This window comes from Pristiophorus japonicus, chromosome 15 (genome assembly GCF_044704955.1).
Source record: "Pristiophorus japonicus isolate sPriJap1 chromosome 15, sPriJap1.hap1, whole genome shotgun sequence".
Taxonomy (NCBI): domain Eukaryota; kingdom Metazoa; phylum Chordata; class Chondrichthyes; family Pristiophoridae; genus Pristiophorus; species Pristiophorus japonicus.
The window spans coordinates 18,869,910-18,884,520 of NC_091991.1; the positions used below are offsets into that span (position 1 = coordinate 18,869,910).

The 14,611-nt window shown below is 46.2% G+C and overlaps 1 protein-coding gene across 1 annotated transcript; it reads right to left on the reverse strand.

Annotated features, from left to right (window-relative positions):
• Positions 1-464: 464 nt before the first annotated feature.
• LOC139281415 (ras association domain-containing protein 9-like) lies at positions 465-3,711 on the reverse strand. The gene is made up of 2 exons (XM_070901576.1): positions 3,656-3,711; positions 465-2,751 (listed from the first exon to the last, which is right to left on the reverse strand). Exon 2 carries the CDS (start codon positions 2,729-2,731, stop codon positions 1,454-1,456), a length of 1,278 nt encoding a protein of 425 aa, XP_070757677.1. The 5' UTR covers positions 2,732-2,751; positions 3,656-3,711; the 3' UTR covers positions 465-1,453.
• Positions 3,712-14,611: the final 10,900 nt, after the last annotated feature.

Consider the following 14,611-nt stretch of genomic DNA (forward strand, 5'->3'; position numbering starts at 1 on the left):
TTAAAATTAATTCTAAAATCCTGAAAGAGAAAGATTAAAATAAAGATGTCCGTCTTTACAGTCGGTTAAACATCACCTGGGCGGGATGCACAAGGGAATATCTGGCAGAGAGGAGTGCCTGCCTCTTATAGACCCAATTGGATTTTTCTATGAAAGGAAATTCAGCCAGATTCTGCTACCGGCACGCAATCCTCCCCAGCAAATGTTCCTTTCTGCTCTCTGCCCAAACTGTGCTTAACGCTCAGGTGGCAAAGATGAAAATCTACTCCAATATGTCAATATTGTAAAATGGTCACATTTAAACCAATAAGCTTTGTATTGGCGTGTTATATAAAGTCCTTTAGTCTATTTCACTTTCTGACATGTTAACATACAATCCATTTCGTATATATAACTTAAAAAAAACATTTTCCAGTATGCATTACTCATTTTCATTGAAGTTACTTTGTTCTATAAAATCCCATGTAAAGGTATAATATTGCAGCCGATATACACAGTGCAAAATAATCACCCTGTTCTCACTTTTGTAAATGTAGTCTGTTAATTGTTCATCAAAATGAGTCCTAACACCTTATGATTTATTATTTGGCATCTAGCCAAAAAAAATGTCAGAATTTTAAATGAGTTAATTTATGGTAATTATACAAAATATTATAGTCTACTTGGGTTCATAGTACTGGCAGTCTCAATTATGAATTTTGTACTGCAGTGTACTTACATGAACTTCTCTTAATGGGCATGCCCGAGATAAGTGTGTAGGACGAAGCTGTATAGTTAGAAGGAATGCACTGTATGTCAGTTAATTTTTCAAACTACATCACCATAAACCCCAGACTCCTTGATCTGCATTATCGACATCTTCCAAATTTACATGAAGAAAGGCGCGATCAGAGTGCAGACTTATTGTGGTCTTACACACAGACTGAGAATGCACCTCTGCAGTCTTTTGCACTTGTTCCAATTCTTTAATGAAGTTGGCCGGATCTCGGTTAATTCTTTACATAAACAGGGTGTCATAATCTATTCCTATGGATCACAAATTACTTTTGCGACTTGAATCTATTAGGTGTTTCTTAAACAGTGGATCACTTTTGTGTAATGCATCATTTTGTCCCAGAAAATAATTCGTCCAATCACTCACTCCAAAGTGTGTCCAGAAAAGTCAGGACTTATATACTTTAAGAATTGCATGGGTTTAAAGACTATCATTTCAAAATGCAATGTAACTGCTTAAGAAAGGGACAAATGTCACCGTTAATGAATCTTTCTAAAACATTGACTTGGCGGAAAGGTGCCTATCTCTGTACTGTAGTTAAATTAAAGTCACACAATCTGGGCATTCTTTAAAAGACACACCGAATATCTAACGATATGAAGTAGCCTTTAAACGTCGTATCCTCATACAAGAGGGGCCACTGCCTCTGTTACTGAGGCTGCGTTTCCTGATGGATAACTAAAGATAGTTTTTGGAAGTGGAAAACACCTCGACACAAGGCGGTTCTGAGTCTTGGCTGTGTGTGGAGCTTATCCCCGTGTCGGAGTCGGTATCGTTCAGATCGGGAGGGGAGAGAGGGTCTGAGCGACTCCCGGGTGGATTCTTGGCACTCTTTCGGGGCGAGGTGCACTTGTCCGAATCCTTGCAAAGATCAGGCACCTGGGAGTCGTCGCTCCCCGCGTCCTCGGGAAGGTGCACTGACTCCAGCTGCTCCACCAAGTGCTCGCATTCCTCCGCCTTTTCGCCCAGCAGCAGTTCCTTGTGCTTCACTTTCTCCTGCAGCTCCAGCAAGTGTTGGCGGAGCTGGAGAGCCGTGCCCATGCTGCTCTCCAACTCGCTCTCAACTTTCTCCGCCTCTGCCCGGGGGTGGTGTGGCCCGTAGTCACTGCACGGGGGCTGGGAGTCGCTCCGGACCTCGGGCTCTGCCGCCCACCCCTTGGCCAGCTCCTGGTGGATTTCCGCCGTCAGTTTCTCGATCGCCTCCCGGCGCTGTTCAATTTCTCGCTCCAGGCGCAGGGTGGCGTCCCGCCGCTGGAGATAGTCCTGCAGCTCGCCTGGTCCACCGAGCTGGGGCTGGCCGCTGCCCTCCAGCAAATAGGTTTCCTGGACATAGTTTTCTCCCTCCTTCTGGATGCGCTCCAGGTGCGTCCTGGACTCGTACCTGTCGATGTCCCCGTCCAGCTCCCCCATCCTCTGGAGCTGCTGGCGGATGGTGTGATCCTGGGACACGATCAGGTGGACCAGGGTCTCCATCCCCTCCCGGCCCTGCCTCAGCTTTTTCATCCTGGCCAGTTTCTTGAAAGCTTTCCTGACCATCCTCTTCTGCTTGTCGGCCGGCAGCTTCTTGATGTACTGGGCCGGGCTGAGGTCCCGCTGAGGTCCCTCCGTGTTCTGCACCACCTTGGCCTCGGCTGTCCTCAGCCCCGCGGCGGGCAGCGAGGCGCCCGACTTGACCAGCACCAAGTGCACGTTGGCTTGCTCCTCGCCCCACAACGCCCAGAGCCTCAGCAGCTTGGTGGGCGGCGGCAGCAGCCTCTCGAAGCCCCTCCACTTCTCCACGATGCAGTAGTCCTTGGGAGGTGCGTGCAGCAGCCTGGTGTCCCCGGCGTTGGCGAGGTGGTCTTCCAACAGGGCTCGGACCACCTGGGCGCAGCTGGTCCGCCTGGTCAACCCGCACACCAGCTTCTCCTCCTGGCACACCCACACCGCGATCTCCGCGTCCTCCGGGGAGCCCATAGTCGCACTTGGGCGAGGATCTGCAAAGAGGAAGAGCCGAGCTGTGTTAGGACACATAAGTCTCTTCCCCCAGCTCCCCCACCTCCCTCTCCCAGCTCCCCCACCTCCCTCTCCCTCTCCCCCATCCCCCTCTTCCTCTCCCCCACCCCCCTCTCCCTCTCCCCCACCTCCCTCTCCCCCCTCTCCCTCTCCCCCCTCTCCCCCACCTCCCTCTCCCCAGCTTCCCCATCTCCCTCTCCCCCACCTTCCCCACCTCCCTCTCCCCCACCTCCCTCTCCCCAGCTCCCCCACCTCCCTCTCCCCCACCTTCCCCACCTCCCTCCTCTCCCTCTCCCCCATCCCCCTCTTCCTCTTCCCCCTCTCCCCCACCTTCCCCACCTCCCTCTCCCGCACCTTCGAGTCTCCTAAAACTTAAATTGACTTGGAACGGAGTTTCCAAGTGAACACGATCACGTGGCTGCAGGTTAAAAAAAAAGTTAAAACTCACCAAGTTCCCGCGGGCAAACTTTCCTCCCTGTCCCAATTCTTTGAGGATATTGCCTCTTTAACCAAAACATCTCTTCATTGACACCCCCACTGCTCGACGCATTTAAAGATTGCAGCACTTCTGTCTCTTGTCCCCATTAATCTCACAACAATCCCTCAAATATGCCACTTGTTATTATTTTGCATGTTGACGCCACGCAGCATTCCAAATCAACTCCAGAAAATATCGTTTGTGCTCAGAATACTTCCACTTTATTATTTTTGGTGTCTGGATATTTTTGAAAACTTTGAAATAACTCCCAGGCCAGTCAGTGTTAAGTGTCGAATATTTCTATAACTTGGTATTTTTCACCTTCCTTACTACAAATCGACTAACAGCTTCTTAAAACTACTGCCCCGTCCTTTAATGGTTTTAAAAGCAGTTAACCGGAGATCTACCTGTGCAACGCTGCTTGAAGTTGACAAATTAGCCCGATACTGTTTGAGAGTGTCCAAATCCTCAGAAAGTCACGGAAAGGCAGAACATTTCTGTGCAGCGAAAAAAAAAGAAAAAAAATGTATTGTTACATTTTAGATTTGAGTGCAAAAAATAAGTCGGAAATTAAAAATTGCAGCGATGCTAACATCTATAAGTTTTCATTAGAGAAGGTCCATTTGATCTTTGTGTTCAAACTAAAGTATGAGAATTATGTCTTAGTTGAAATAAAAGTTTTATTTATTTTTAAATAGTTTTCGAACATGATGATTAGGACAGCCTATAATTTTTTTAATCCGTATAACACAAAGGGGGTTATTTTGGTGAAAGGATGAAAACTGGCGCTAAACGGATGCTGTGTTAATAAGACACTCCTGTTTGAATGTCTGGTTGTAGCATGTAATTTTGATTCTAATTGCTGATTACCATAATTTGAACTTGCCTGGAGGTGCTGAAACAGAGACACCTGCAGGTTTAGCACTCAAAAACTGATTAGCTGGAATTTTCGAATAGCAGTATATGTGGGCTCCACTCATCCACTTTCTCTGAAGCCGGAATCTTCCCAATCCCGCCAGTGCGGGTTTGAAGGCGGGCCAATGATTGACAGCGGGGCGGGATCCCGCGCTGAACCCGCCTCCATGTCAGTTTCATAAGAACATAAGAATTAGGAACAGGAGTAGGCCATCTAGCCCCTCGAGCCTGCTCCGCCATTCAATAAGATCATGGCTGATCTGGCCGTGGACTCAGCTCCACTTACCCGCCCGCTCCCCGTAACCCTTAATTCCCTTATTGGTTAAAAATCTATCTATCTGTGACTTGAATACATTCAATGAGCTAGCCTCAACTGCTTCCTTGGGCAGAGAATTCCACAGATTCACAACCCTCTGGGAGATGAAATTCCTTCTCAACTCGGTTTTAAATTGGCTCCCCCGTATTTTGAGGCTGTGCCCCCTAGTTCTAGTCTCCCCGACCAGTGGAAACAACCTCTCCGCCTCTATCTTGTCTATCCCTTTCATTATTTTAAATGTTTCTATAAGATCAGCCCTCATCCTTCTGAACTCCAACGAGTAAAGACCCAGTCTACTCAATCTATCATCATAAGGTAACCCCCTCATCTCCGGAATCAGCCTAGTGAATCATCTCTGTACCCCCTTCAAAGCCAGTATATCCTTCCTTAAGTAATGTGACCAAAACTGCACGCAGTACTCCAGGTGCGGCCTTACCAATACCCTATACAGTAGCAGCAGGACCTCCCTGCTTTTGTACTCCATCCCTCTCGCAATGAAGGCCAACATTCCATTCGCCTTCCTGATTACCTGCTGCACCTGCAAACTAAATTTTTGAGATTCATGCACAAGGAGCCGGCGCCTCACAACTTGAGCCGCCTCGGGGAAATCCCCTCCGTGCCTTTCAGTTCCGCGCGGAGGGGTTTCCTGTACGGGCTGCTCCTGCACACCCTCAATTTTGCCATCCTCGCCGGCCGTCCGGACACGCCATGGCGTACCATCTTGCCGTCCGGAGGAGGCGGGGGTCCCCGATGGAGGGCACTCTACGCAGGGGTCCTCCCACTATTCATCGGGGACTTGGCCTGGAGGGTGGTGCACGGAGCAGTGCCGTGCAACAAAATTTTTAAGCCGGTTCACGGACTCCCAGGCCGCCTGCAATTTCTGCGGTCTGGAGGAGTCCGTGTTCCATGTTTTTATTGAGTGCACGAGGTTGCAGCCCCTGTTCCATTATTTGAAGGGGCTGCTCCTGAAATTCTGGCTGCACTTCAGTCCCACTCTCCTGATCTTTGGGCACCCTGTGCGGAGGGGAGCGGGTAGGTCCGAAGGCCTCCTCGTAGGACTGCTCCTGGGCACGGCCAAGGGTGCCATCAGCCGGTCCAGGCAGCGGGCGGTCGAGGAGGTCATTCAACCTGACTGCCTGCCTCTCTTCCGCTCTTACATCCGGTCCAGGTTGTCCTTGGAGATGGAGCACGCGGTGTCCACCGGTACGCTCGCGGCCTTCCGCGAGAGGTGGGCACCGGAGGGACTGGAGTGCATCATCACGCCCGGCAACCAAATTTTAATTTGATTTTACGTTTTTTAAGTTTAATTTGTTTTAATTGCCGGTGCTTTTAGTGTCCCCCTTCCCTTTTATAGGGGGCACTGGGGAAAATTGTGATTTTAGTGCCCAAAAAAAAAACCAAAAAAAGAAAAACACAAAAAAAAAGGGGGAAAAAAAGGGCCTTGAGTGTCACCCAGGTCGGGTGGCACTGTTTAATGTTTTATGTTTTGCAGGTGAACTCCAAAAAGAGTTTCATGCACAAGGATCCCCAGGTCCCTCTGCACCTCAGCATGTTGTAATTTCTCCCCATTCAAATAATATTCCCTTTTACTGTTTTTTTTCCCAAGGTGGATGACCTCACATTTTCCGACATTGTATTCCATCTGCCAAACCTTAGCCCATTCGCTTAACCTATCTAAATCTCTTTGCAGCCTCTCTGTGTCCTCTACACAACCCGCTTTCCCACTAATCTTTGTGTCATCTGCAAATTTTGTTACACTACACTCTGTCCCCTCTTCCAGGTCATCTATGTATATTGTAAACAGTTGTGGTCCCAGCACCGATCCCTGTGGCACGCCACTAACCACCGATTTCCAACCCGAAAAGGACCCATTTATCCCGACTCTCTGCTTTCTGTTCGCCAGCCAATTCTCTATCCATGCTAATACATTTCCTCTGACTCCGCATACCTCTATCTTCTGCAGTAACCTTTTATTTAGCACCTTATCGAATGCCTTTTGGAAATCTAAATACACCACATCCATCGGTACACCTCTATCCACCATGCTCGTTATATCCTCAAAGAATTCCAGTAAATTAGTTAAACATGATTTCCCCTTCATGAATCCATGTTGCGTCTGCTTGATTGCACTATTCCTATCTAGATGTCCCGCTATTTCTTCCTTAATGATAGCTTCAAGCATTTTCCCCACTACAGATGTTAAACTAACCGGCCTATAGTTACCTACCTTTTGTCTGCCCCCTTTTTTAAACAGAGGCGTTACATTAGCTGCTTTGCAATCCGCTGGTACCTCCCCAGAGTCCAGAGAATTTTGGTTTCTCAGTTTCTCAGCTGTCCGATCTGCTTGCGGATCAAAGACCCCCATCAAGCGGCAGGCCACTTCATTAAGGTACTTAATAGATAGTTTAGTGCTATTCAAGAGGATTAAAAGCAGACATTTACAATTTTACCAACTTTTTGAAGGGTATGCTGTCTCTTGGGGAACATGCCAGGTAAGTGTGTCGAGCTCTCAGTGACTCTCCATTGCTTTGGCAAATTGACAGCTGCAGAAGTAGTATAAAAGCTACCATTTCACAGCTGTTCACTTTTCAATGTCAGAAGATGAAGCCTTCGGGATTTGGAAGAAACTTTTGAACTGTATGCAGGTTGGAAGTGTTTGAAGTAAACTCTCTATCCACTGTCACCTCCTTGGAACAACCTCTCTCGCCACTGACAGATCGCTTCTGTCATCTCAACATCAGCTGCCATCTATTCCAGCAGCATTGTAGCCCATGTCAAAATCTCACCTTGATCCTCAGAATCCCACCACGATCAGCCCCAACACCAACATCACCAGGCACACCAGCATCACCACCAACAACACCAACCTTCTCCGCAATCAGCTGATGCTGGGTAGGCACTTGGTACACTGTACATCCTGGCTGCCACACAATGTGCCAGGTTGGCACCACCCGACAACAGCACCGTAAATCATCCCTGCAATGTCCAAGCCATTTCTTTCACACTCATCACAAAAGTGCAGGATACTCTTATGTCTCACCATTCACTGCAATCACTAAGACCATTCCAAACATGCAGACAAATCTGTCCAAGAATATAAAGTGTTTAAAATAAAGATTTTAATGTTTGAACAACACATTAGCAAAACGTCTACATGAACATTGGCTAAAACACCCAAGTGTCTACCCTTGCGTGTTGTTAGTTGGTATGATTGGATAAGGATGTGGGCAAGTGTGAACGGTGGCAAGTGAGATGGGGAAGTGATAATGTAGATAGAGAGAGAGGGATGGGTGGAGGTGCAAGGTAAGTTGGTATGAGTAAGAGTGTGCAGGAGTAGTGTAGGGAAGGCAGAGTGATGGGGATGTGATGAGTGGCACAGCAGGATGAGGTTGTATGTGGCTTTGCAGTAATGTTTTGTGATCTATTGAGATCATTGAAAGGTTTGTGCCACTGCAGCAAGGTCCTCCTGATGACATCCCTGCTTGTGCCCTCCTGTGCAATGTGTACCTAGGCTCGTTGGTGTCCTGGGGAGATCTCTTCCACCCAGTAGAGGGGAAGAGAACCCCCCTGCATGCTGTGACTCCCTCCATAAGCATCTGGAGGGAGTCATGGGAGAGTTGTGTGTAGCCGTGTACAGTAATTGTCATTGTTTGCAGCACCTCAATGCTGTAGAACACTGAAAGAAGAACTGGCAGAAAAAAGTTGGCCATGGTCCCTTTAAGAAAACCGGCTGATCACACATCATCAGATGAGGTCATCAGGTCTGCTTCCTGTTAAATGGCCGGGAACCCCACAGGGTGAGCTTAACAAGCCTCATCAATGGAAGATTGTTGTCAGAGCCGGTGGCACGTTTTCCCACAAACCACCGATGCCACCCGCACCCAACTCACACCCGTTGGTGAAATCACGGCCAAGGTGTGGAGTGGGCGGGCTGACACACAACGGCATGTTGCAGGATGGCTCAGGGACCGAGCAAGAGAGCATACAGGTTCTCGGACGCGGCACCAGAGATCCTGGTGGAGGAGGCCCAGAGGAGGAGAGATGTCCTGTACCTGCAGGGAGGAAGGATGCCACCTCACCCTCCTGTCCCTCTCTCCTGCAGCATTGTTTATTATGTGCAGACTTTTAGCTTTTAGGATGGTGGCACTTACATGTGACTATACTTTACCACATCTTCCCTTCCCTCTGTGGTGGGCAACCAAGATTGGCCTATATTGGTGTGAGTGCCCAACAAAATGATCAAAATTAGTTGACCCTGTCCTGATCCAGAATACTCTGGCGGGGTCAGCAGCAGGCATCACTGGCACATCGCTGGATCAAAATTCAAGAAATCTCTACCTAACAGCACTGTGGGAGTATCTTCACCACACAGACTGTAGCTGTTCAAGAAGCAGGGGTTGGGGTTAATATATTAGCATGGATAGAGGATTGGCTAACTAACAGAGAACAGAAAATCTGGAGAAATGGTTCATTCTCTGGTTGGCAACCAGTAATTAGTGGGGTGCCGTAGGGATCAGTGCTGGGATCCCAACTATTTACAATCTATATTAACGACTTGGAAGAAGGGACTGAGTGTAAAGTAGCCAAGTTTGCTGACAAAATAAAGATGGGAGGAAAAGCAATGTGTGAGGAGGACACAAAAAATCTGCAAAAGGACATAGACAGGCTAAGTGAGTGGGCAAAAATTTGGCAAATGGAGTATAATGTCAGAAAGTGTGAGGTCATGCACTTTGGCAGAAAAAAATCAAAGAGCAAGTTATTATTTAAATGGAGAAAGATTGCAAAGTGCCGCAGTACAGTGGGACCTGGGGGTACTTGTGCATGAAACACAAAAGGTTAGTATGCAGGTACAGCAAGTGATCAGGAAGGCCAATGGTATCTTGGCCTTTATTGCAAAGGGGATAGAGTATTAAAGCAGGGAAGTCTTGCTACAGCTATACAGGGTATTGGTGAGGCCACTACTGTAATACTGCGTGCAGTTTTGGTTTCCATATTTAAGAAAGGATATACTTGCTTTGGAGGCAGTTCAGAGAAGGTTCACTAGGTTGATTTCGAGGATGAGGGGGTTGACTAATGAGGAAAGGTTGAGTCGGTTGGGCCTCTACTCATTGGAATTCAGAAGAATGACAGATAATCTTATCGAAACATATAAGATTATGAGGGGGCTTGACAATGTGGATGCAGAGAGGATGTTTCCACTAATGGGGGAGACTATAACTAGAGGGCATGATCTTAGAATAAGGGGCCGCCCATTTAAAACAGATGAGGAGAAATTTCTTCTCTCAATGGGTTGTAAATCTGTGGAATTCGCTCCCCTGGTCCTGATGAAATGCATCCCAGGGTATTAAAAGAGATGCCGGAAGTTATAGCAGATGCATTTGTTATAATCTACCAAAATTCTCTGGACTCTGGGGAGGTACCAGCGGATTGGAGAGCAGCTAATGTAATGCCTCTGTTTAAAAAAGGGGGCAGGCAAAAGGCAGGTAACTATAGGCCAGTTAGTTTAAAATCTGTAGTGGGAAAAATGCTTGAAACTATCATTAAGGAAGAAATAGCGGGACATCTGGATAGGAATAGTGCAATCAAGCAGACGCAGCATGGATTCATGAAAGGGAAATCATGTTTAACTAACTTACTGGAATTCTTTGAGGATATAACGAGCATGGTGGATAGAGGTGTACCGATGGATGTGGTGTATTTAAATTTCCAAAAGGCATTCGATAAGGTGCCACACAAAAGGTTACTGCAGAAGATAAAGGTACGCGGAGTCAGAGGAAATGTATTAGCATGGATAGAGAATTGGCTGGCGAACAGAAAGCAGAGAGTCGGGATAAATGGGTCTTTTTCCGTTTGGAAATCAGTGGTTAGTGGTGTGCCACAGAGATCAGTGCTGGGACCACAACTGTTTACAATATACATAGATGACCTAGAGGAGGGGACAGAGTGTAGTGCAACAAAATTTGCAGATGACACTAAGATTAGTGGGAAAGCGGGTTGTGTAGAGGACTCAGAGAGGCTGCAAGGAGATTTGGATAGGTTAAGCGAATGGGCTAAGGTTTGGCAGATGGAATACAATGTCGGAAAGTGTGAGGTCATCCACCTTGGGGAAAAAAAACAGTAAAAGGGAATATTATTTGAATGGGAAGAAATTACAACATGCTGTGGTGCAGAGGGACCTGGGGGTCCTTGTGCATGAATCCCAAAAGTTTAGTTTGCAGGTGCAGCAGGTAATCAGGAAGGCAAATGGAATGTTGGCCTTCATTGCAAAAGGGATGGAGTACAAAAGCAGGGAGGTCCTGCTGCAACTGTATAAGGTATTGGTAAGGCCGCACCTGGAGTACTGCGTGCAGTTTTGGTCACCTTACTTAAGGATATACTAGCTTTGGAAGGGGTACAGAAACGATTCACTAGGCTGATTCGAGAAATGAGGGGGTTACCTTATGATGATAGATTGAGTAGACTGGGTCTTTACTCCTTGGAGTTCAGAAGGATGAGGGGTGATCTCATAGAAACATTTAAAATCATGAAAGGGATAGACAAGATAGAGACAGAGAGGTTGTTTCCATTGGTGGGGGAGACTAGAACTAGGGGGCACAGCCTCAAAATACGGAGGAGCCAATTTAAAACCGAGTTGAGAAAGAATTTCTTCTCCCAGAGGGTTGTGAATCTGTGGAATTCTCTGCCCAAGGAAGCAGTTGAGGCTGGCTCATTGAATGTTTTCAAGTCAAAGATAGATAGATTTTTAAGCAATAAGGGAATTAAGGGTTACGGGGAGAGGGCGGGTAAGTGGAGCTGAGTCCACGACCAGATCAGCCATGATCTTATTGAATGGCGGTGCAGGCTCGAGGGGCTAGATGGCCTACTCCTGTTCCTAATTCTTATGTTCTTATGTTCTTATGTTCAAAGAGCTGTGGAAGCTGGGACATTAAATAAATTTAAGACAGAAATAGACAGTTTCTTAAACGATAAGGCGATAAGGGGTTATGGGGAGCGGGTGGGGAAGTGGAGCTGAGTCCATGATCAGATCAGCCATGATCTTATTGAATGGCGGAGCAGGCTCGAGGGGCCGTATGGCCTATTCCTGTTCCTATTTCTTATGTTCTTATGTTCTAAGGCTCACCACCACCTTCTCAAGGGCAACTAGCAGTGAGCAATAAATACTGGCCTTGTCAGCAACACCCATAACCCAAGAATGAATTAAAAATGAAGATTTCTGCTTCATTGCTGTGACCGGAATCAAGAAATGTTGTCATCAAAAATATTTTGATTGACAGAAGACACTAGTCAATAAGCAATATGCTACATCTGGCATCAGAACCCTGTATATCAATCAGTTGCCTTCTTTTCTACTTCAAGACTTTTCTATAGCTATTAATCCTAAACCTGAATGCTAACACCCTCAACATATAGCTTCCTCTACATGCACAATTCTTGAATTTTCTATGTCGTTTGAAAACCTGACCTAGGTTGTTTGAATAGAAAAAGTTTCTAGCAATAATATTCCATTAATATTGGGGCCATGGTGGCTGCATATTTAGATATTTCAAACTACTTAAAGTAAATTCTGACGATGGGCCTGAAATGTTAACTCTGTTTCTCCCTCCACAGATGCTGCCTGACCCGCTGAGATTTCCAGCATTTTCTGTTTTTATAGTAAAGTAAGTCCTATATGATCCAAGACCTCACAAAATATAGAGTGGTGCCATAACACCTATGAGCATATGAGACAATAGTGTAATATGTTACAAATATTGGGCCTCTCAAAAAATCAGGTTATTTTATCGGGTGAATCATAGAATCATAGAAGTTTACAGCACGTAAGCAGGCCATTTTGGCCTATCGTGTCCATGCCGGTCAACAAGAGTCTATCCAGCCTAATCCCACTTTCCAGCTATAGGTCCGTAGCCCTGCAGATTACGGCACTTCAAGTGCACATCCAAGTACTTTGTGCCTCTACCACCCTTTCAGCCAGTGAGTTCCAGACCCCCACAACCCTCTGCGTGAAGAAATTTCCCTTCAAATCCCATCTAAACCTTCTACCAATTACTTTAAATTTATGCCTCCTGGTTGTGACCCCTCTGTTAAGGGACATAAGCCCTTTCTATCCGCTATATATCTAGGCCCCTCATAATTTTATACCCCTCAGCCTCCTCTGTTCCAAAGAAAACAAACCCAGCCTATCCAATCTGTCCTCAAAGCTAAGATTCTCCACTCCCGGCAACATCCTCGTAAATCTCCTCTGTACCCTCTCCAGTCCAAACATGTCCTTCCTGTAATGCGGTGACGAGAACTGCACGCAGTACTCCAGCTGTGGCCTAACCAATGTTTTACACAGTTCAAGCGTAACCTCCCTGCTCTTATATTCTATGCCTTGGCTAATAAAGGCAAGCATTCCGTATGCCTTCTTAACCATCTTATCTACATGACCTACTACCTTCAGGGATCTGTGGACATGCACTCCCAAGCCCCTCTGTTCCTCTATACTTCTCAGTGTCGTACCATTTAATGTGTATTCCCTTTCCTTGTTAGCCCTCCCCAAATGCATTACCTCACACCTCTCTGAATTAAATTCCATTTGCCACTGTTCTGCCCACCTGACCAGTTGATTGATATTTTCCTGCAGTCCGCAGCTTTCTTGTTCATTATCAACCACAGAGCCGATTTTAGTATCATCTGCAAGCTTCTTAATCGTACCTCCTATATTCAAGTCTAGATCATTGATGTATACCACAAAAAGCAAGGGACCCAGTACTGTGCCCTGTGGAACCCCACTGGAAACATCCTTCCAGTCACAAAAACACCCATCAACCATTACGCTTTGCTTCCTGCCTCTGAGCCAATTTTGGATCCAATTTGCCTCTTTGCCCTGGATCCCATGGGCTTTTACTGTCATGACCATTCTGCCATGTGGGACCTTATCAAAAGCTTGACTAAAATCCATATACACTACATCATACGTACAGCCCTCATTGACCATCCTGGTTATCTCTTCGAAAAATTCAATCAAGTTAATCAAATACGACCTTCGCTTAATAAATCCATGCTCACTGTCCCTGATTAATCTGTGTCTTTCCAAATGTAGATTTATCCTGTCCTTCAGGATTTTTTCCAATAACTTTCCCACTACTGAGGTTTGGCTGGCTGGCCTGTAATTAATCGGTCTATCCTGTTCTCCCTTCTTAAACAAAGGTACTACATTAGCAGTCCTCCAGTCCTCTGGCATCACACCTGAAGGCAGAGAGGATTGGAAAATGATGGTCAAAGCCTCTGCTATTTCCTCTTTTGCTTCGCTTAACAGCCTGGGATACATTTTATCTGGGCCTGGGGAAATCCACTTACAAAGCTGCTAAACCCCTTAATACCTCCTCTCTCACTATGTTTATTTCACACTCCTCTTCGATAGCAGTATATGCATCGCCCCTCTCTTTTGTGAAAACAGACGCAAAGTATTCATTAAGAACCATACCCACATCTTCTTCCACTTCCACACAAAGATTACCCTCATGGTCTCTGATAGGCCCTACCCTTTCTTTAGTTATCCTCTTGCTCTTAATATATTTATAAAACATTTTTGAATTTTCTTTGATTTTACTTGCCAAGAATTTTTCATGCTCTCTCTTGGCTTTCCTAATATCCTGTTTAATTTCACCCCTGGACTTTCTAAACTCCTCTGGAGATTCTGTATTATTTAGCCCTCAGTATCTGTCATAGAAACATAGAAACATAGAAACATAGAAAATAGGTGCAGGAGTAGGCCATTCGGCCCTTCTAGCCTGCACCGCCATTCAATGAGTTCATGGCTGAACATTCAACTTCAGTACCCCATTCCTGCTTTCTCGCCATACCCCTTGATCCCCCTAGCAGTAAGGACCTCATCTAACTCCTTTTTGAATATATTTAGTGAATTGGCCTCAACAACTTTCTGTGGTAGAGAATTCCACAGGTTCACCACTCTCTGGGTGAAGAAGTTCCTCCGCATCTCGGTCCTAAATGGCTTACCCCTTATCCTTAGACTGTGACCCCTGGTTCTGGACTTCCCCAACATTGGGAACATTCTTCCTGCATCTAACCTGTCTAACCCCGTCAGAATTTTATATGTTTCTATGAGGTCCCCTCTCATTCTTCTGAACTC

Bases quoted from the DNA above. Each gene is read 5' to 3' on its own strand.
- LOC139281415 (XM_070901576.1), bottom strand. From the start codon at position 2,731: ATGGGCTCCCCGGAGGACGCGGAGATCGCGGTGTGGGTGTGCCAGGAG.